Source organism: Brachyistius frenatus, unplaced genomic scaffold, assembly GCF_029030835.1.
Source record: "Brachyistius frenatus isolate BFR_SWC_R1_liver_20210118 unplaced genomic scaffold, ASM2903083v1 Contig_20, whole genome shotgun sequence".
In the NCBI taxonomy this organism is placed as follows: Eukaryota; Metazoa; Chordata; class Actinopteri; family Embiotocidae; genus Brachyistius; species Brachyistius frenatus.
In genome coordinates this window covers 2,046,554-2,067,613 of record NW_027210619.1, presented here as the reverse complement: position 1 = coordinate 2,067,613, position 21,060 = coordinate 2,046,554, and the positions used below count along the sequence as shown (strand labels likewise).

Here is a 21,060-nt window from a genome sequence, read left to right as displayed (position 1 = left end):
CTTCTTTGATGTTTCCTCTCCATCTCTAACATCCCTTAAATCCTCCGGTTCATCTCATTCATTCTCTGCCACTAATAGCCACTTTTACAGAAACTGAGTTGCTCTAAATACGTTTGTGGTTTGCTTAATGACAAATTATCTTATGCCTTTTTTTTTTTTTTCCAAGTAGGGTCAGTTTTCCGAACGCCTGCAGGAATAAGCCATGTTGAGTTCATGGTTTGCAAAATATACTGTAGATGTGTTCAGGTCCTTTGCCGAAGTAAAATTACAACAGTAAAGAATAATCTGTTGCAAGTGAAAGATCTGCATTCAAAGTATTACAGCTGTTGATACAGTCCTAAAGGCCTACTGTATACATAGCATGAAAAGTAAAGTTCCCAATTTGAAGAACCCCTTGTACATTATTATCAATATATTATAGTGTCTCTTATTTATTATGATTATTGTACAAACTGGTATGAACAATTTAATGTTGTAGCTGAACAATTTAATCTGTAGAGACAGTGATTTTATTTATTTATCATATGCTTTCTGTGTAAAATTGTTATCTCCATAGTTGTCAGATAAATATTTGCTTCAGTAAAATGTGAAGTGGAATGAAACTGAAATACTTCAGTATAGTAGAAGCACATCACATCAGTTTTTGAGTAAACATACGTTTCCATGTGATTTAGGAGTCTGCTGTTCTCCTCAAAGTCATTTATCATTCAGATATCAGGTGACAAGATTATATTCCTATGTCGTATAAACATTTTTTTTTTTTTTTTAGATTACATGCCATCATCAGCTCTGGGTTCTAACTAAAAGTTGTCCTTTGTTATTAAGCAGCGAAGGTTTTATCGGCTTCATTGTAAATTGTATTTTAAAGTCTTTTCATGTTTTCCTTCTGAAACTCCTGACCTGTGTTAAAAAGGCTTTCCCCCTTTTTCTTAGATTTAAACAGAATTTCATCATCGCTCTTTCCATCACGCGCTCCCTCGCTACATTAGGGAGAAGGGATGACGCGCGACCTGTAGCTGCGAGGGATGCGTGCGTCTTGCGCCGTTCGGGCATGCGGCCTTGGGGGACGGATGATGGGGATGCAGATGCCATGGCAACAGGCCGATTAGATCCAGACCTTTATATGCACGTTTATTTATTTCATATTTCATTTCCATGCGCTGTGCGCCTCTGTGGACGTGCCTGCCCGACCTCTGAGTGTTGAGTCAGAAACCGAAGTGAATTCAGCTGTGAACTGGACTTGATCCGCGCTGAACAGTCTGCGAAGGACCAAGCTGCTTACACGTTCAACAAGTTGTTTTATTTTTTTCATCAGAGCGCACCGCTTTTATTTTTTTTTATTTTTTTAAATGAAGATCCTCTTTATCTGTCCTCGGCGCCGTATGGGGAACGGACACCGCCGTGTGCCTGCGTGGGGGGGGGGGGGGGGGGGGGGGGGGGGGGGGGGGGGGGGGGGGGGGGGGGGGGGGGGGGGGGGGGGGGGGGGGGGGGGGGGGGGGGGGGGGGGGGGGGGGGGGGGGGGGGGGGGGGGGGGGGGGGGGGGGGGGGGGGGGGGGGGGGGGGGGGGGGGGGGGGGGGGGGGGGGGGGGGGGGGGGGGGGGGGGGGGGGGGGGGGGGGGGGGGGGGGGGGGGGACAATGTCATTGAAAGTGGGCAGAAGTGGGAATTCATGCCAGCAGCTGCTGGTGAGAGAACACAAGATTACGAGCGTCCGTTTGTATGAATACCTGACCAACTTAATTCCGGCATCAGTTTTATAAAAGAGCGTTGTTGTAGAGCCGGTAGTCTCTCCTCTGTCTGTGAGCGCTTCAAACAGAGGGAGGCAGTATGTCTGTACGCCTTCCATCATGATGAGCGTGTATTTTTCCGTTCGGATACTGAAATGACAACGTGTCGCGGACTCTGTGAGAACATTGGCTAGATTTGGGTAATTTGACTTCCTTCTGCTGCCGTGTGTGTCCCTGACGCTGCGTTTTTCTGTGTGCGTGTTTCTGGTGGCTGGAAGTGTGCGTGTCAGAATGAATCAGTGCGCCTCGGAGTGTGTTCGCTCGTGTGTGCCTTTTATGTGCGTCCCTTATGTCCATTAACAACCCGAAGCTCCTGACAAAGGATCAAGTGTCCTTGTCATTCATCCTCCGATGAATGTTCCCCTCTCGGCCGCCCAAAACATCTCTTGCACAATGATATATGTTTAAGAAAGCTAAATTGGGTGAGCACTCTGGACATATAGGCTACACAGACAGGACACCGGCGGACAATGAGCGTCGGGCGCCGTTATCTACAGTAACCGGGAATCCGGTGCCAATATGACCGGCGTCGGAGCGTCGAGGGCGGCTGTGGAAAGGAGAGGGTGGGCCTCGGGCGGAGAGCAGCGTTTCAAGGACGAGGAAGGAGGAATGATAGAGAAACATCTGTAAGGACAAACGGGGTCTTTAAGAAAAGTGAAGCTGGTGGTGTCACACTGGCAGGGTGAAGGATTTAATGTCTGGTGGGGCTTTTTCCAAGGGCACTTGAGGTAAGGATGGCCACATCGGCGGAGAGAGGGCGGAGGTGTGAACTGTCGGCTCTAGGAGAATGACTACAGAGCACTTTTCTACCGCACCTCTAATTTAACATTCAGACTGACATTGACATTTTCACCTATGTAATCTAGACAGGTCGACACTAAGATACTAAGCAGTAGTTTTCCTGGGGGGCGGGAGTTACAAGTTTTATTCACCCTCCCCTCACACTCCTCCTCCTCCTCCCTGAGTTGGGATGGATGGGGTGGCTGGGGGTGTGGGTACTCCCGGTAGTGCCTCGGGGTCTGGGGGGGACAGCCTTCCCAGACGTAACGGAGGGGACTCAAAGCGGCGGAGTAAGGGCAGCCTGCCCTCCCCGGGCTACAGGCTGTCCCAGGCCTCTCTGGAGGGGGATAAGGGCTCCTTTGGGGCGGACAGCATTTCCTCAGGTGGACGCGGCCGCCGCCTCTCCATTATGAGCTTCTCCACCAGGGATGGACTTCCCTTCCGCACAGCAGGCACCCCAACCACCCCGGTGCCCCTGCCGCCTCCACCTTCCTCCTCTGGCACAGCCCATCATCCTCCGCGCTCAGTGGGCTTCGCCGCCTCCCGCGCCGCCCTACCCTCCACCTCCTCCACCGGGACGGGAGTCATGGTGGTGGCCACAGGCGCAGAGACCACCACCACCACAGCCTGCAATACCAATGCCGCAGGAACCCCTGAGATGGTTGGTCAGTCTGGGCTGGGTGGGTTTAGCATGGGGCTGGGTGGGTTTGGCATGGGGCTGGACGGGGAAGACTACAGCAACTCCAACCAGAGCACCTTCATCCAGAGACAGTTCGGAGCCATGCTTCAGCCCGGGGTCAACAAGTTCAGCCTGCGCATGTTCGGGTCCCACAAAGCTGTGGCACTGGAGCAGGAGAGACTGAAATCAGCAGGATCGTGGATCATACACCCCTACAGTGACTTCAGGTATGGAGCCACACACATGTAGCTCAGCACACTGATGCTTATAAAAGAAATGCCACTTGTACCATATAAATGACCCATAATGCTCTTTTGGTAGAAACATGGATCAAAGCAAGTGGAATTGAGCTCACTTAAGAGAAAACAATTGCAGCATAATGACAGACACCTAAGCAGAAAGAGGAACAGGAAAAACATCATGCATTCAGCAGCCCCATCAGTTGCTAACAGGGGAGGAGGACAACTGGGAGTGCAGAAAGACATGCAGGAGTCTAAATATTGCTGGTAGCACAGTGGCAGTGTATTGGAAGTGATGCCAGGGTTGGAGGAGCGAAAGATGCAATGGGAGTGTCAGGAGGAAGAAAGGAAGCAGAAGATGAAAGGTTAAAATCAGAATGAGAAAGAGGCTTAGATAAAGTGCAAACTCTTTGGAGGCAGGGAAGGCAGAGGGAGAGGTGCTGATATGGAAAAGGTAGTGAATGGGTGGCAAGGACTCCAAGACAACAATGGCAGGTCTCTATTTTCGGAATAGTGAAAAAAAAAGTTATTGTTGCCTGTTGTGTCCAGAGAAAATGGTTTCAAAGATAACATGAAAGGGAGGGGAGGGAATGCAAATTATGAGGACAAATTTAGCCAAGAGGTGGGCGTTGTCTTCCAGGTCAATTAGGTAAAATGTATCTTTTCACATGAACAGTGGATGAACCCGACACAGCACTCCCTGCTGGTGACTGCACCCGAGAATGTAGATTTTTCTGCTACCTGAGTTGAACAATGAACACAAAAGGCAATAAGTATTGAGGGGAAAATGGCAATTAAGGCTGGTCATTAAATATTTTGTGTGAATGAAAGACTTTTGAGTCTTTAAGGTAAAGACAAATCTTCTCATTAGGATATTTCCCTTTTTTTTTTTTAATGGCGGAAAGTGTGGGAGAGAGATTTCATTTATGTCTACCAGCATGCCTTTAGCACTCCAGGCCAAAGCGCAGGCCCTCTTACAGTAGATATGTATTGTTATTCACAAATAAACAAGGGTGACCTTACATAATACACTCCTCAAATGTAGGTGGACAGCAGGGAGAGACAGCATTCATAATCTCCAGACAGTCTGCAGCTACAATGGATAACTTGATCCCCAGGGCTCGTGGCCCACTTTTGTCTTATCAACCGCCCACAGGCACACATCGACTGTGTCGTTTTGTGTTGTCTGTCGATCTCATGATCACTCGCAAGTGCTGATTATGGTGCTGCTCACATGTGATATGATGGATGAGGTCAGAATGAAGAGAAGGATGGACAAAGGGGTGTGGATGGATTTGTGGCCTCATACAATCTCATTGTCGCCTGCATTTATTGATATTCATGCAATATCTTAATAGTTCTTATTATCCTGTTGCAGAAATACAGTTGAATTTTGATTAATTATGTCTGATGTTCTAAATTATGCAAGTTAAGTATGCAGTATGCATAATTCATCAATCAAACTTTTCAGTTAAGTACCTGTAGTCTGGAGCGACATCTGAAGAGGAACTTTGTGTGGCCGAGTGAGAGAAGACAGATTACTTTTAGAGCCCCTTTATGTGTTTTTGTCCTGGTATCGACCTTGAGCCTGTGACTGTGTGTGTAGTGATATGTATACTTGTGTGTGTGTGTGTGTGTGTGTGTGTGGGGGGGGGGGTTCCATTACAGAGTCTGCTGATAAGCTCACAACCTTCACCTCATTCAGGTGAAGGTTGCTGCTGCACCTATAAGAATATATAACGAGAGGCAGGAAAGTGGTGACGAAAATTCCTGCTCTTGCTCAGCGAGAGGCATTCAAATGAGAGGAGGGCTGGCTACAGAAAGGCAGATGACAGGGTTGGTGGCCTTACACATAGGAACATTTAGTTGCTTCTGTGCTTGTTTGTCTGTGTGTCTGGCAGAATGATGGGTGGAAACTTGGCAGGAACTGACATCTAGCCAACTGCGAACAGGGAACCAATCACAGACCACTCTGGAGATACTTGGCCTCAATTATAGTAGAATTAGTGTTTGGTTTGACAATAGCTGAGCAGGTAGATGCAGGTCAGTTATCCTCCATCACCTGTTCATCCTCAAAATTGAATACTGATGAGGCCGTAGAGAGCAGCTTTGATTGCATTTACACTTGTGTGTGTATAAAAGTGTGTGTGTCAGGTCTCGTCAGGCTGACGAGTCAAATTCCTTTTCAGTTTGGATATGACATCTTGTCTGGTTGGTTGTTGTCATTTGTCAGGTTCAAGTTTGAATCAACCGCCACATCTCAGTGAGAACAGCAATTTCTTGGACACAGAGGCTGATCACTGTGCAGGGAAATGTGCAATGATATTCAGCAAACTAATACATTATAGTGGCAAACTTTTGATGTTAGATGAACTCTGATTTTTATCTGTGCAAGTTCTGTAGTAGACAGAAGTTGAAGATGAGAAAGACATTATAGAAGATGTAATTCCCTGAAGGATAATATACTCAGCAATGATAGTAAATACTTGAGTTAAAGTACCAGTACAACAAGAGGGCCATTACAAGTTAAATGGCTTCATTTAATCTAAAGCTACTAAAAGTAATGTCAGTGATATATGATTATAAATTACATTCGATTGTTAATAATAATACATCAACACATAAGAAGCATTTACTGTTCCAGCTGGTGGAGTTGGAGTTTTACTTTATCAAAGATTAATCTGAGAGGTGTTAAGATGGTTAACAAGTAAGGAAAGAAGAAAAAACAAAGTTCAGCTATATAGATTTTTATTTTTTATGGGCATTTCTCTAGATACTCATTCAAGGGTTTCTCTAGAAAATTGAAAATGTTACCTGTTTGGTCTTCAGAAATTTAGAAGGGAAATCTTTTTAATGGAACAGCTAACAATTCATCATGTACAATTTGACAAGAGACCTCAACTGTGGTTATTTTAGATCGCTTTAGTTACTGTTTGATATATTTTTATGTTTGTGTTTTTTGTGTGTAAAATCTTAAATGAATAAGTGGCTGCAGTGTTCAAATAAATGTAGTGGTCTGAAAGGTGCAATATTTCCTTCTGAATAGTTGTGGAGATGAAGTATAAAGTAGCATAATGCTGTAATACTCAAGTACCTCAAAACTAAACATAACTAGTACTTGAGTAAATGTACTTTCCATCACAAATACTAGGCTGCAACAATAATTTTCGTTATCCATTAATTTTTAAATTACTTTCTCAGTTAATTGATTTATTAATTTGTTTTAAAATGTAAGTAAACAGATAAACATGTCCAAATTGACATATTCAAAGTGCTTGTTTTGTCTAAGCAACAATCTGAAACCCCAAATCATTCAGTTTGGTATAATAGATGACCAAGAAAACCACAAATATCAAAAAAAATTGGAACTGAGAGTTTGTTTTGTTTTAAAGTAATTAATCAATTAAAATTGTTGTATTGATTTTCTGTTGATTGAGTAGTCACCCAAAAGACCAATAATTTCAGCTGTAGTACAACGTACAATATTCAATTATTAATTATAAAAGATATTTTGGATCTTCAGGAGCTCTACGGTCTTTCATGAAAACCACTTTGAAGCTCAGATATTTTTTAATATGGGTACCACAGACATGAAGAACCAGCACCATATAATGTGATTTATGAAATTATTTCCTTCAAGTAACAAAGCATGTTCTCAAGGTCAGGAATAAATCTCCATCAGTGCTATAACAGCTACAGAACTGCTATGTGTGTTGCTGTAAATAATCCCTCTATTTATTGTTAGTGATTATGAAGTGATACATCTGTCAGAATAAGTGACAGAGTCAGAGAGAAGTGTGTGTGTGTGTGTGTGTGTGTGTGTGTGTGTGTGGCAGTGTGATGACTCATGCATGCTTAATCTTTATCAGTCTAGTGGTAGCGTCACACCATGAGGTTGTGTTACTAAATTAGCGCTCAATAGCAATCGACCACGGGACCCGAGTGTTCTTTTTGGGAGAAAAAGAGAGTGTTGGTGTAAATGAGAGAGACAGAGGGAGGATGCAGTAATAAGCAAGTCACTGATACCAGTTAAGGTGACGGATAAAGGGATTAGGAGGGAAGAGACAGAGAGATGACAGGAATCATCTCCAGATGATTGCATTGGCTTTTCTGTCATACTTTAATCACCTCCAGTATCCGAGTGACATGACTGATTCCCTGCACTTGTATGAGAGGGCTACATCACAGAGTAACGTCCTCCAGCATGAAATACAGATTGATAAGGTCTTCCAAGGTTACTGATCCTTTCCCTTCCTCGATCCCTCGCCTTCTGACTCTCGTTCACAATTCAATTAATTTCTGCTTTCTTTTATTGGTATGAGGCATAAAGGATGTACTTTACTTTTGCCAAAGGATGAAACTGTCTTGAGGAAAACATTCATTATATACCACTACTGGGAGAATTTGCACTTCTTAGTGTCCTGGATGATCCCCAAGTTGTCACACTTGCCGCCTGAGCTTATTCAGAGGAATAACTTCACATAAGACTGTATATTAGAAAAAAGACATACACACAAAGTTCAGCTTACTCTCTGTGGAGAATACTACAATTAGCCGGTAAAGGCAGCAGTATCATGTCATGTGTGGTTTTGGCAGAGCTTTCCAAATCTTACAAACAAATCCTAATTATGTTTCTTTTCTTTTTTTAACAGAAAGCTTGCAGGTTTTCAAAAATATTAATATTTGGCACCTGTTTGAATATTGTCTTGCAAAATATTCTGACCCTGTGCTGTATAATTTTTTACAGATTCATTTTTTTTTTTTTTATTTCATGCTTTTGATGTCCCCAGTATTGTTCTGAACTGCAGAAACAACCTGATATCACGGTAAAATGTGTAGTACATCCATTAGTCCACTAGAGAACACCGTGTCAGTGTCACGTTTTGCTTCGCATAGGCGAGAAAAGTAACATGCCTTAGGTTTAGGAAAAGATCAAATAAGTAAAGTTACACATGAGTTAAATGTATGTTATATGTAATATAATGTAAAGTATCATATAAATGTAGTTTACTATTGTTACTTAAAAGAAATCCATGTTGACTTTTGCTCTCTCACGGACCTGAACACATCTGAGTGAAAGGCCTGTGTTTGCGCCATCCAACCATCGTCAACCTCTTCCCTTTCATACTGGTCACTCTCGTACTTTGTCACATGACTTCCTACTTCAATCCTTTTCACATGTATGTATGTCTGTGAGAACAAAGAGCGTGTGAGAGGCTTTGGCACGATATCAGGTAGAAAATAGTAAAAATAAAGAAGAAACCTTGAATGAGTAAATGTATTCAAACTGTTGACTGGCAGTGTTCATAGCTTACATTTAAAAAGAAGGAAATAACATAGGAAACTATCTTAGATAGACAGTAGATACTAACAAAAAACAATAGCGCAGGAGTTGAAAAACTGTCTGTCTCTGTCCAGATTCTACTGGGACCTGTTGATGTTACTGTTGATGATGGGAAACCTAATCATCCTGCCGGTGGGCATCACGTTCTTTCGAGATGAGAACACTGCCTCATGGATAATCTTCAATGTGGTCTCTGACACTCTCTTCATGGTCGACTTGGTTCTCAACTTCAGGACCGGCATTGTCAAGGAGGACAGCACTGAGATATTGCTGGACCCCAGGTCAGTAGGAGTGTGTGTGTGTGTGTGTGTGTGTGTGTGTGTGTGTGTGTGTGTGTGTGTGTGTGTGTGTGTGTGTGTGTGTGTGTGTGTGTGTGTGTGTGTGTGTGTGTGTGTGTGTGTGTGTGTGTGTGTGTGTGTGTGTGTGTGTGTGTGTGTGTGTGTGTGCGCGCAGCAAGCCTGTTGCCATGAATTCCAATTTGCTCTTCTGGCCATCTGCTGGGTTTATGTCCAAACAAATTCATGTGTGAGATGTGAAAAGGTAACAGGCAGCCAGTGGGAGCGCTTTGTTCAAGTTCCAGTGTGTTCCTGTTAAATAATGATGAGGGGTGTTGCATGCCAGGCAAAAACTGGAATCACTTCCACAAAGCCAGATTGCCAAATGAGCAATGTCACTGGTCCTCCATCTTTCTCTAACTCAGGGCGATCCGCCAAAAATACCTGAGGACCTGGTTCCTGGTTGACTTTGTGTCATCCATCCCAGTGGACTACATTTTCCTGATGGTGGACAGTCTTGACTCTGAGGTCTACAGGACGGCCAGGGCGCTGCGAATAGTCCGCTTCACCAAAATCCTGAGTCTGCTGCGGCTTCTCCGCCTGTCCAGACTCATCCGCTACATCCACCAGTGGGAAGAGGTGAGAAGCACAAACTGGGAACAGAGGCTAGAAAAGTATGAGTCATCACAAGCAAGGGGCTTCCTTATGAAATACTATGTTTTTGGGGTTGTGGCTCCCCATCTACAGGCATTTTTATTTTTATACAGGCCTTATTTGCTCCTTTATCCACACTTTTATGATGCCCACTTCCTCCACATCTCACCCCTCTTCATCCTCTCCTCTCAGATCTTCCATATGACCTATGATCTTGCGAGTGCCATGGTGAGGATAGTAAACCTGATTGGCATGATGCTGCTGCTGTGCCACTGGGATGGCTGTCTCCAGTTTTTGGTCCCCATGCTGCAGGACTTTCCTCCTGACTGCTGGGTTTCCAAGAACCTGATGGTGGTGAGTCTCTTAATCCAAGTGTGTCACTATGACTCTGCTGTGGTGAAACAACCTTTGCGGTTCGTTGTTCACACTCTTGAGAACAAAATATCTCAGGAGAGAGAACTTGTTCATATTTGGCACAAACATTCAAATTGATTTCAGGAACTGAATAGATTTCGGTGGTCCAAGGTGACATTGAAATGTCATGCAAAAAAACAAATGCTGTGCTTTATTCAATGCTATAACTTAGGACCAGAAAGGGAGATTGTGATTATATTTTATATTTATGTCAGACACTGAATTGGTGCCCACCTTGAAACTGTGGTGATTGTAAAGATCTTCTCTGCTGTCGGGTTGAATATGTGTGTGAAGCGTCCGCATTTTAGAACTTATAGTTTCTTTACAGCAACATCTGTATTTGAAGCATTGTCTGTTATCATTGCTACAACTTCAGCTTTATTGGCCTAACACGTGAACACTTGCAAGGACTGTGATTTTTGTTTCTCATTGAATTTACACACTAATACAGTAGACATACAGCAGAACAACAAAGCTCAACAAAGTCAAGTCAAATCAATTTAATTTATACATCCCTGTTTCACTAATCAAAAACTTGCCTCAAAGGGCAAAAATATACACAGCAAACAACATCCTTTATTCTCAGACCCTCGATTCGGATGAGGAAATAATCCCATTAGTGGAAAAACAAAGAAGAAGCCTGGGGATTGTTTTATCTGATCTTGTTATTGTATTTATCAAGTTTATTTGTCAATATTGTTTATAGATTCTGAAGTCTCCACTACATACAGTATATTATATGAATCTGGACAGTCATGGATGTACACTTTTTTTTTTGTGAACCTTTAATGGTTGGTGGAGGCAAATAACTGCAAAGCAATAATTGTAGTTTTTAATATGTTTCAGTGAATGATTTTATTGTTGGATGAACAACAAAGGATATTCCTGGGTTATCTGTGTGTGTGTACAGAATAGAGCTGTTCATCACATTTGATAGGCTTTGCTTCTTATCTGTGCTAATTGGCTCATGCAGCAACATGTCCAGTTGGAATAAGATCGACTATCATCAATACAACAATAAAAAAATAAAAAAACTATTCTGTAATTAAAATCCTCTACAGAGATCAGGTGGCTAGGTGAATGCACGCAAACAACTGAAGACCTGGGAGACCTGCTGGAGATTTTGTCACGTGCATGCAGGCCGTAGACGCAGATACACAGCTGCATGAATAGCTGACTCACGTCTCACTGGTTGCCTGAGTGACGGTTGCCAAGCAGACAGATGCTGGGATTTTCCCCAGAGAATGTCCCCTCAGTCATTGGACCATTAGCATCTTAGTATAATTGGACTCACACACAGCCTAAAACAGAAGGTGCACACACAAATAGAGGCGGTTCCTTTTGTTTTGAGTCTTTAGAGCATTTATTTAATAATGTACAATGAGTTCTCGTTCATTGTCCGTGTGGTTTATTCATTCTCCGGGCGATCAATTTGGCAGTTGTAGTTAGCAGAGTGGGTTTTAACACTTAAATTGCACTGCTGTCATATGTTATCTCAGCTGTATTTTCTGAAATGGTGTGGCTGAGTGCCTCTGAGGGGAAAAGGCTTCTGTAACCTGACTTCAATAAGAACAGCTCAATGTGGCAGAGCCTTGGTAATTAACACCTGAAACTTTTTTTACTCTTCCGTCACCCTTCCTGCCTTTCTCCCACTCCCAGAACGACACATGGGGCGTGCAGTACTCCTATGCTCTGTTCAAAGCCATGAGCCACATGTTGTGTATCGGGTACGGTGCCCAGGCTCCAGAGGGGATGACTGATGTGTGGCTCACCATGCTGAGTATGATTGTAGGCGCCACCTGCTATGCCATGTTCATCGGCCACGCCACTGCTCTCATCCAGTCTCTGGACTCCTCACGACGACAGTATCAGGAAAAGGTGAAACATGGCACCATCTGTTACTACATCTGTTTCTCACTATGTACTGTAACAGCTCAGACGTTCAACTTTGTTCAATTCCGCCTGGAGCTGCAACTAACTAATATTGTGAGGTTTAGGCAGGTTTTTGCATTAATCAGGTCTTTTATTACAGCCACAATTCCCAAAAAGTTGAGTTAAATGTAAATAAAAACAGTGATTTGCAAATCCCATAAACTAATATTTTATTGCAGATAGACTAAAGACAACATATCAAATGTTGAAACTGCAAAATGTTATTGTTTTATAAAAAATATATGTTTATTTTGAATTTGATACCAACACGTCCCCAAAAAGTTGGGACAGGGTCATGTTTACCACTGTTTTGCATCACTTTTTCTTTTACAACACTCTGTTGCTGTAGTTTTGGAAGTGAAACGTTGTCATATTATTGCCTGAGATATAATTTTAGTTGCTCAACAGTTTAGGGTCTCCTTTGTCATATTTTTCATTTTAATAATGGGTAAAACATTTTTAATTGGAGACAGGAGTGGACTCCAGGCAGGCCAGTTTAACACCCGGACTCTTCTGTACCCCACTTTTTTGAGACTTGTTGCTGGCACCAAATTCAAAATAAGCACATCATTTTCATAAACAATTAAATTTCTCAGTTTCAACTTTTTATACAGTATGTAATCTATTTTCAATTAAATATGGGTTTATGGGGTTTGCAAATTATTGCATTCTGTTCTTATTTACAGTTTGTTAGAGCCCAAAGTTCTTGAACCCTAATGGAAAGATACTCAATAGTATAAACCAGAATGGCTGCAAATCTTCCAATTTCAGAGGCTGAAACCAACAAATGATTGGTTTTTTGGATTAATAAACTATTTAAACATTGTGGAATATATTTCCGTCTAAAGATGACTCCCGTGACCATTACGGTTGCTGTGACACTCACAAAAAACACAAAACCCATCTTTAGAGTCAGTGTTTGGTTTGGTTCTAGCCTACTGTAGAAACATGGCGAGCTTCTTGAAAGGGGATTCCTATGTAGATATAAAGAGATCATTCTAAAGTAATAAAAAAAACACAATTATTTGTAGTGTCAGGTGATTATACACATTGAGAACATAATTATGAATATTATATTCCATTTCTGCCAATAGATCCCCATAAATCCTTCACACTGAACTTCTAAGATGGAAAATTTGTACTTGACTTGTTCACAATTCAAGCTTTGTCCAACATCACTCAGTATTTACTGTTTAGTGCCTGATATCCAGTGTCTGTGCCTATTCATGTAATGATGCCCTTAAAAATGTCCACAAAGCAACTAAAAAGTATTGTTCAAGGTATGTACATACGTTTGTTTCTCTAAGTGTCCCCTGAGGCTGAGTCACATTTCTAGATTTGAAAATTACAATTGTTCAACATCACACCTGACAATGATGGTGTAAAATGATGATAGATGTCGTGTAACAATTTATACTTCTTGCTATCGGGTAAGCTATTGAGTGTCTATTATGATGTGAGTAGTGACTGAGTGGATGAGGACGTGATATCAGACACAATCACAGAAATTTTAAGCCTGTCACACAGAGAAGTTCCTTTAAAGGAGAAAAAAGGAAACCCGTAAACAAATAAAAAAATTTAACAACACGTTTCAGCTAAAGTTGTATCGAAGTTAATTGTACAGTCTGTGTGGCAAAAGAAACTCTAGCATACTGTATGTTCTTTTATTTAAAAGTGAATGTGTTTGTTTGTGCCTGGGTTATTGCAGTACAAACAGGTGGAACAGTACATGTCGTTCCATAAGCTTCCTGCAGATGTTCGGCAAAAGATCCATGAGTACTATGAGCACCGCTTCCAGGGGAAAATGTTCGATGAAGAAAACATCCTGGGAGAACTTAGTGAGCCACTTAAAGAGGTAATAAATTCACAAACACCCACACAATTACACATTCTGTCCACAAATGCTGTGTTCATTCCTCCGGCAAAATCTCTCTGACTTTCATTCTCTTCTGTCTTCTTTTTCCTCTTTGTTTAGGAGATAGTCAGCTTTAACTGCCGTAGCCTTGTGGCCAACATGCCGTTATTCGCCAATGCTGATCCCAACTTTGTGACCGCCGTGCTGACCAAGCTCCGCTTCGAAGTGTTTCAGCCGTTTGACTTCATCATCCGTGAGGGCACAGTTGGACGGAAGATGTATTTCATCCAACACGGACGAGTTAGTGTGCTGACCCGTGGCAACAAGGAAACCAAGCTGAGCGACGGCTCTTACTTTGGGGGTGAGGACATTTTGACGTCTTGGAAGTTAAACAGGAATGAGGAGTTTTGGGGGCTGAAAATACCTGATTGAGATTTTGAAGTTGAAAAAGATGGGGGTTCACTCAATCATTGCTCTTACTCAAGTATTTACTGTGGGGTATATTTGTCTCACTGCCTTTTCTCTACTTGCGTCCTTTCCCTCTTTCTCCTTTTCCATCATATGTCCATCTACTATCAGAGATCTGTTTGCTGACTCGTGGACGGAGGACAGCCAGTGTCCGTGCAGATACATATTGCCGTCTGTACTCTCTCAGCGTAGACAGCTTTAACGAGGTTCTGGAGGAGCATCCGATGATGCGGCGTGCCTTTGAAACGGTCGCTGTTGACCGACTGGATCGCATTGGTAACTTGCGGATTTCTGATTCCTACTTACATTTGTCTCCCCATCTCATGCGTGCAGTGACTCACAATGTTTCACTTAATATTATTTCATTCAATGACCTTGCCCAACACTTGCAATTATCCATTCAATTCTGGTAAATTTCACAGGCTCTTTTTCAGGATTGTCTTTTTTGAATCATCTTTGAAACAAGAGAGAGAAATACAAATTGAAATAATAAAGGATAAGCAGCGATCTTAGTGAAGAACAGAAAAACCTTGAGGCTAAGAGTCTAGCTGTCTGATTTGTGATTACTCAGCAGGAAACCTCAACTTGTAGAAAGGGTTTCATTCTTTCATACCTCCAATTTTTGAACTTCTTTTCACACTTCATATCTCAGGAAATTAACACATTTTTGGTCATATTTTCTCCCCTCTTTTTCCTCTACAGGCAGGAAGAACTCCATGCTCCTGCGGAAGTCGTCCCAGGGTGGCTCGCTGGGTGGCAGTATGGGTCGTGGTGGGGGTCGGGGTGGGGGGGGTCCAGGAGCTGGAGGTGGCCTGACAGCAGGCAGTCTGGGGTCCTGTGACAGCATGCTGGTGCAGCAGATTGTTAAACACGACAGCATGCCAGCCATGCAGGATGCCATTGCGGCCGCTGCTGCAGGAAGAGGCGGAGTCATGGGAGGAAGTGGCACAGTGTCTCCTCGACCACGCCCTGTCATCTGGGCACCGCTGGTCCATGCTCCCCTGCAGACTGCAGCTGCCACCAGTAATGTAGCCATTGCCCTCATGCACCAGCAGCAGCAACAGCAGCAGCTCCAGCAGTTGCAGCAGCAGCATGCTCTTGGAGGGACCTTCTTCCTGCCCTCCCCTCTCATCTCCCCCTCTCCCTCCTCCTCTTTCCCTCTGTCTCCACCTCGTGCTCCCGTGTTACAGCCCCATCGCCATTCTGTGAGCTCTCTCATTGGGATGATGGCGATGGGAGGAATGGGTGGTTTATCCCCAAGAGGAGGATTTCCTGTCTCCCCCTCGGCCGTGGGGCCCCCTGGTGGGGTGACATCGCCCCCAATTGCTAAAACTCCACCCACTCCAGCCTCTTCTGTCCCGACTTCTGTCCAACAAGGAAAGACTCTCCATTACAGCCCCCGCCTTCATGCTGATCATCCCTCAGTGATCGCAGGATCACTCGGAATCCCAACAGGAGGAGGGCCAGCCCCACCTCTCCACAAGGTGCCGACCACCAACCCACCTGTTGCCTCCGGTGGCTCGTCGGATGGTAACACTTCTGGTACGAGTCAGCCAGGCGCAAAAGAGGCTCTGTTACGTCATGGAGGAAACAGCTCTCAGGGTCTGCCAACTTTGGGCAGACTCACCCAGGAGGCCAGGCTGCTGTCGGCCTCACAGCCCACTTTGCCTCATCGTTCCTGGGCCGGCGTGCAGCCTCACCCACCTCTCCATCGGAAGGCCTCTGGTGGTAATTTGTTGGCGGCTCCTTTCCTTGCAGGGCAGTTAGCCAGGGGATGCAGTGCTGGCATGCTGACCTCCAACCCTCCCGTACAGATGATAAATACACCGTTTAATGCACAAACACAAGCACAGGCCACAGCTGCTGTTCAGCCCACAATAGCGCAGGCTATCTTTGCAAACACAGCCACAAACACACAATCTTTAGCTCACACTGCCTCAATACCCACACCCACAGCTGCACACCTGCCTTTTACAGCTTCTTTGCCATCTTCCTCCTCTCCAAAGCAGACCCCACTTTCCTCTGCCACTCCTTCACCTGCACCAACTCCTTCATCTCCTACACCTATACTCTCCCAGACCCCTCACCCAAAACGAATCCCAATGACCCCTCCTCGCTCCTCCTCTCCTCCTCCCTGCTCCACCCCTCCTTCATCAACAAGCCTGCTGTCACTCTGCTCAACTCCTCGTCCCAAACCGATTCCTACACCCTCTCCCCGTTCTTCCTCTCCCTCTCCATCCTCCACACCGCCTCCATCTTCTGTTTCTACACCTGTTCCACTACCTCAGCCTTATGGGACCAAGTCATCTTTTACCTCCTCTTCTCCACCATCCTCATTACTCACCTCTTCCCCACCACATCCCCAGAGCCCCAGAGCCAAAGCATCCAACACTCCTCCTTCTGCCTCTCCATTGTCTGGCCACAGCCCTGCCCTGACCCCAATCCCTTCTCCGACACCGACTCCCATTCAGACAACCCGCACCAGAACATCTACACCCTCACAGACTCCTACTCAAACCCTCACACCAGTTACTCCTACCCAGGCCCTTAGCCCTACGCCTTCTCCATCTCCTGTCCCTGTTACATCTCTCCCCTCCCTGAGAAAGTCCCAAAGTCCAACACCTTGCTTCCAACCCTCTGTCGCCAGCTCAGCCAGAGGCCCCACCTCGAGCCAGATCCCAAAACAAGCCTCACCTCTTACCCCAACCCCAACTTCGACTCCTGCCCCGACACCTGCCAGCACTTGCTCTACAACTAAAGTAACTTTCTCTGTGCATCCTGTTAAGCAAACCTCTCCCGTCCTTACTCCAAGCCCCACTGCAGGCATGAGCTGTACCATCAAACAAGTCCCATCAACGACCTCATCCTCAACAACTGTATCTCCAAGCCAGAGCTCCACTAACCCCTCCTCTCTTTCTATCATCACCACCTCTTCTAGTGTCCAACCCACCTCCTCTCACCCCCCAAAACAAATGCCAACTGTCACAGCTGCCCCTACCCCCTCCTCAAAACTCAATACACCCTCTGCCCCTGTCCAGACCTCTCAGGCATCCGCCACTGCCACCACCCAGTCAGCACATGCAGCCGCCCCTGCCAACTCGACCTCCCCTAAAGGTGGGAAAAAAGGACCCTGAGCGGTCGCTCACCAGAAAAAACTCAGAGGGACTAAGACACAAACTGCCTGCCAACATGTAAAAAAGAAAATCTCATCGGATGTTGGACTTTATGTTGGGGCCAGTGCTGGTTCGCAGAGCCATGTGTCAGAGTTGGCACCAGACAGCCGATGATCTCGTGTGGACAGGTACATGTTGTTTGCATTCACTCTAGGATGTGATTGTCTTAGAACATCAGGTGTTCATGTGACTTTCAACCACCAAGCCATCAATCAAGGAGAAGGACTTTATGGGTCTGCTGAGTTGTTTGTACTGGCTCAGGCTGAGTCTCAAACAACATCCAAATGTATACATACATATCTGTGTTAGTGATTGTTGGAGCAAGCAGGGGAGCTGAAGTGGAAATGTGCTGCAGAATACAAACACATTAAAATGACACGTAACCGATGGCTGCGAGTCTGAAAAAAAAATGTATATTTTAAATGTAAACAGCAATACCTGTGAAGCATTTTACTCACTCTGGTAGTGTAACAGGACATGACAATAATAATAAATGTGAGAAGATAATATTTTTGCTGTTGGGAAGAAAGTTTATTGTGATTTCAAGATGCAAGCAATAGAACAGACACTTCCTGATTTCCAGCTCCAACTCCCTCTTGCCTCCCATTCTTCACCGATGTGTAATATTTTCTCATCAGAATTACAATAATTATAATGATATAGCGTTTAAAAATCAATATTAAGTCGATACTCATGAATTTGAATACTTAGGAGCAGTCCATTGGTAGTTTTGTTGTCCCAGGTGTGTGGTATTTAGTTTTTGAACAAAACAAAACTTTTAAACCTACATATGTTCACTCTGACAACTTCTGTAAATTGTGTTTCTTTGTGTGTGTGTGTGTGTGTGTGTGTGTGTGTGTGTGTGTGTGTGTGTGTGTGTGTGTGTGTGTGTGTGTGTGTGTGTGTGTGTGTGTGTGTGTGTGTGTGTGTGTGTGTGTGTGTGTGTGAGAGAGACACGCACACAATACTGCTCTGCTGTGCACTGTGGCTCACTTCATTTTTGTTCCACCCAGATCCCTACTGTAAATACGTGCCTCTCTGTGGGTCTGTTGTATGCTTCCTCACTCCTCGGCCTCTGTCTTTCATCTCCTGTCTGTCTAGCTGCCTTTCATCTGATTTCACAGCTCTGGTCGCTAACTGTTTCTTTGACGCTCACAGACTCGCTCCCTTTCTCTCGGTTTGGCCGACACTTTGCTCTCCGCTGCCATCAGCCTCATGTTCAAATGGCGGTCTCCTCCTTCTGTCGCCCTGTGACACTGTTTCAGCACCATTTCCAGTGATGTTTGATGTTTTCTGTGGGTAGCAACAAGGCATTTCTGTCTTAACCCCTGATACCATGTTGCCTAGACTATATATTTAAGGACCAAATGTTTTATTTTCTATTTATCACAGCTTTAGCTTTTGAAAAGAAAAAAATAGCTAATAATGCTGTCAAAATGATGATCTTGAGTGTGGCATTGAAGGTTGCTCGTGATGATGATGTTGACAAGATAATGATGGTGTATATCTGGTTGTAAGAATAAAATAGATTTCGATATCATCTTGTTGAGTGTGTTGAGGCATGAGCTCATTTCTGTATGGCCATGCATTCAGTCCCACATGTGCATTGTTATAATGCTGAAGAAGCATGTAATCTTTGTGTATTTGCATAATTGACTTGAAGCATTTGATTTCGGTTTCCCTTCACAGGTTTGCCTGAGTGTGGGAAGAGTTTGGGGAGGTCATGGAGAAGGACTTTCGGTTGGCCTTAAGGAAGTTTTGGCAAACCATCTGACGAGAAGGGAAAAGTAAGGCTTATTCCAAGCTAGATTCACCGAAAATCTTGAGCTGAACATACGGCCTTGGTTGGGAGCAGCAAAAAAAACTGCATGAGTTGGAGCCTAAAATCTAAGAAATAAAACCAGAACTCTCCGCACCACTGGATATCACAATCCAGCAGTGGAAAAAAAGTTTTCATATCCTTAAGATCTGTTTTTTTTTTAAGTATCTCAGCAGGTTTGAGGAACTGCCATCTGAAAGAGATTAATCTTTGAAAAATCATCATATTTCATAAGCTTATTTTTAGTTTTTTAATGTAAAATCTTAAAACTATAACTATAGCTGACAGAAAGATGTAATGGAATAATAGGTAATAATACATACTATGTAGCCTAGAGAAATATGGGCTATAGGCCTATTTGAAATTAAAACAAGTAAGCTACCTCAAAATTGTATTTAATAAAGTATTCTGTTAATATAATTTAATTAAAATCCCCTTTAATTTACATATTTCCATTCTACTTTAAATGGATTATCAAAATGGATTATGAGTACACCAAGTACAATTTGAGACTCAACTTGGAGGTGAGCCTGCTGACTCATTGGACTCATACATGATCTCGGAGGCGACTATAGGTTTGGTGACTCGTACAATACTGCTCTGCGGTAAAAGAACTTCCTATGTGAGCTGAACGTACAAAGCCTTAGCCCCCCCGCCCCCCAGTCCTGATTCTGAGTCTGGATCCCCAATCCTAATCCTATACCCCTCAGCAGAGGGCAGGCACACTTGGATCCAAGGTTAAGTTTATGAATGTGGGGACACTTAAATCTCTACTCCTCTTGAAAGAAACTAAATCAATATTTGTCTCTATGAGGCTGGATTACAGTCTCACTGATACACTTGCTTCCCCTTCCCTTCCTATAACTTTCTGTCTCACACACATTAATTTCCCCTCCCATTTTATTAGCGCTCAAGAGGTTTTCAACAATCCTTCAGCTCATGTGGCCGTCAAGGAGAGAAATATTTTTCACATCGACTTAAGATGCATTAACATATTCGATTTACACTTGTTATTATTGGCACTGTTTTTGGGTAGCCCCTGCTGTGTCTCACAAAGCCGCGTAGGATGATTGCCTTGTAGCTGTAGAAATATTTGAGAGTTTTCAGCTATGCTGTTTAGAAGCCTGTTCTGACATTTTAAGTGAGGGGGAGTTGTGTGGCTGTGGGCTAAGGAAGAAAATCACACATGCTGTATTTCCAACCCTGTTTTGACACGTTCACAATGCAGAGTTAGAGCAGTTTAGTAGTGGAGGCCTCAGTTCAGCAGCCAGGTTGAGATTCAGGCCTGTTGGTTGCGCAGTGACCACTAGATGGCGATGACACATTAATAATCAGATGAGCACAGCAGTATGAAGGAGTCTCTTGATAGCAGCATTTATGTTGCTTAAACATATAGTAAGATATCTTTCTGCAGTGAGAGAACAGGAGGGCCATTAAAGCAATGAGACTATGTGAAGTCAAGAGGAGAGTGGTTGCCAGGAGACTGTGTGGAAGAGGTTAATGAAGGCAGACCAGCCTGGATTACCAGCCATGAATAGAGGTGGGGGGATAAACAGGACTTGTAATTGGTGCCTGTCACTGTAGCTCTTAAATAGACTCGGAGGGAAGTCTTTATTCGGTGGAAACAAACTCGACAGCCAGG

At 44.0% G+C, this 21,060-nt stretch overlaps 1 protein-coding gene across 1 annotated transcript; it reads left to right on the top strand.

Annotated features, from left to right (window-relative positions):
- Positions 1 to 1,639: 1,639 nt before the first annotated feature.
- On the top strand, positions 1,640 to 19,136 carry LOC138619371 (potassium/sodium hyperpolarization-activated cyclic nucleotide-gated channel 2-like). Its single transcript, XM_069695779.1, has 9 exons — positions 1,640 to 3,472; positions 8,903 to 9,109; positions 9,529 to 9,742; positions 9,950 to 10,111; positions 11,831 to 12,049; positions 13,812 to 13,958; positions 14,079 to 14,319; positions 14,538 to 14,702; positions 15,129 to 19,136. Exons 1-9 carry the CDS (start codon positions 2,757 to 2,759, stop codon positions 17,558 to 17,560), a joined length of 4,503 nt encoding a protein of 1,500 aa, XP_069551880.1. The 5' UTR covers positions 1,640 to 2,756; the 3' UTR covers positions 17,561 to 19,136.
- The last annotated feature ends 1,924 nt before the right edge of the window (positions 19,137 to 21,060 follow it).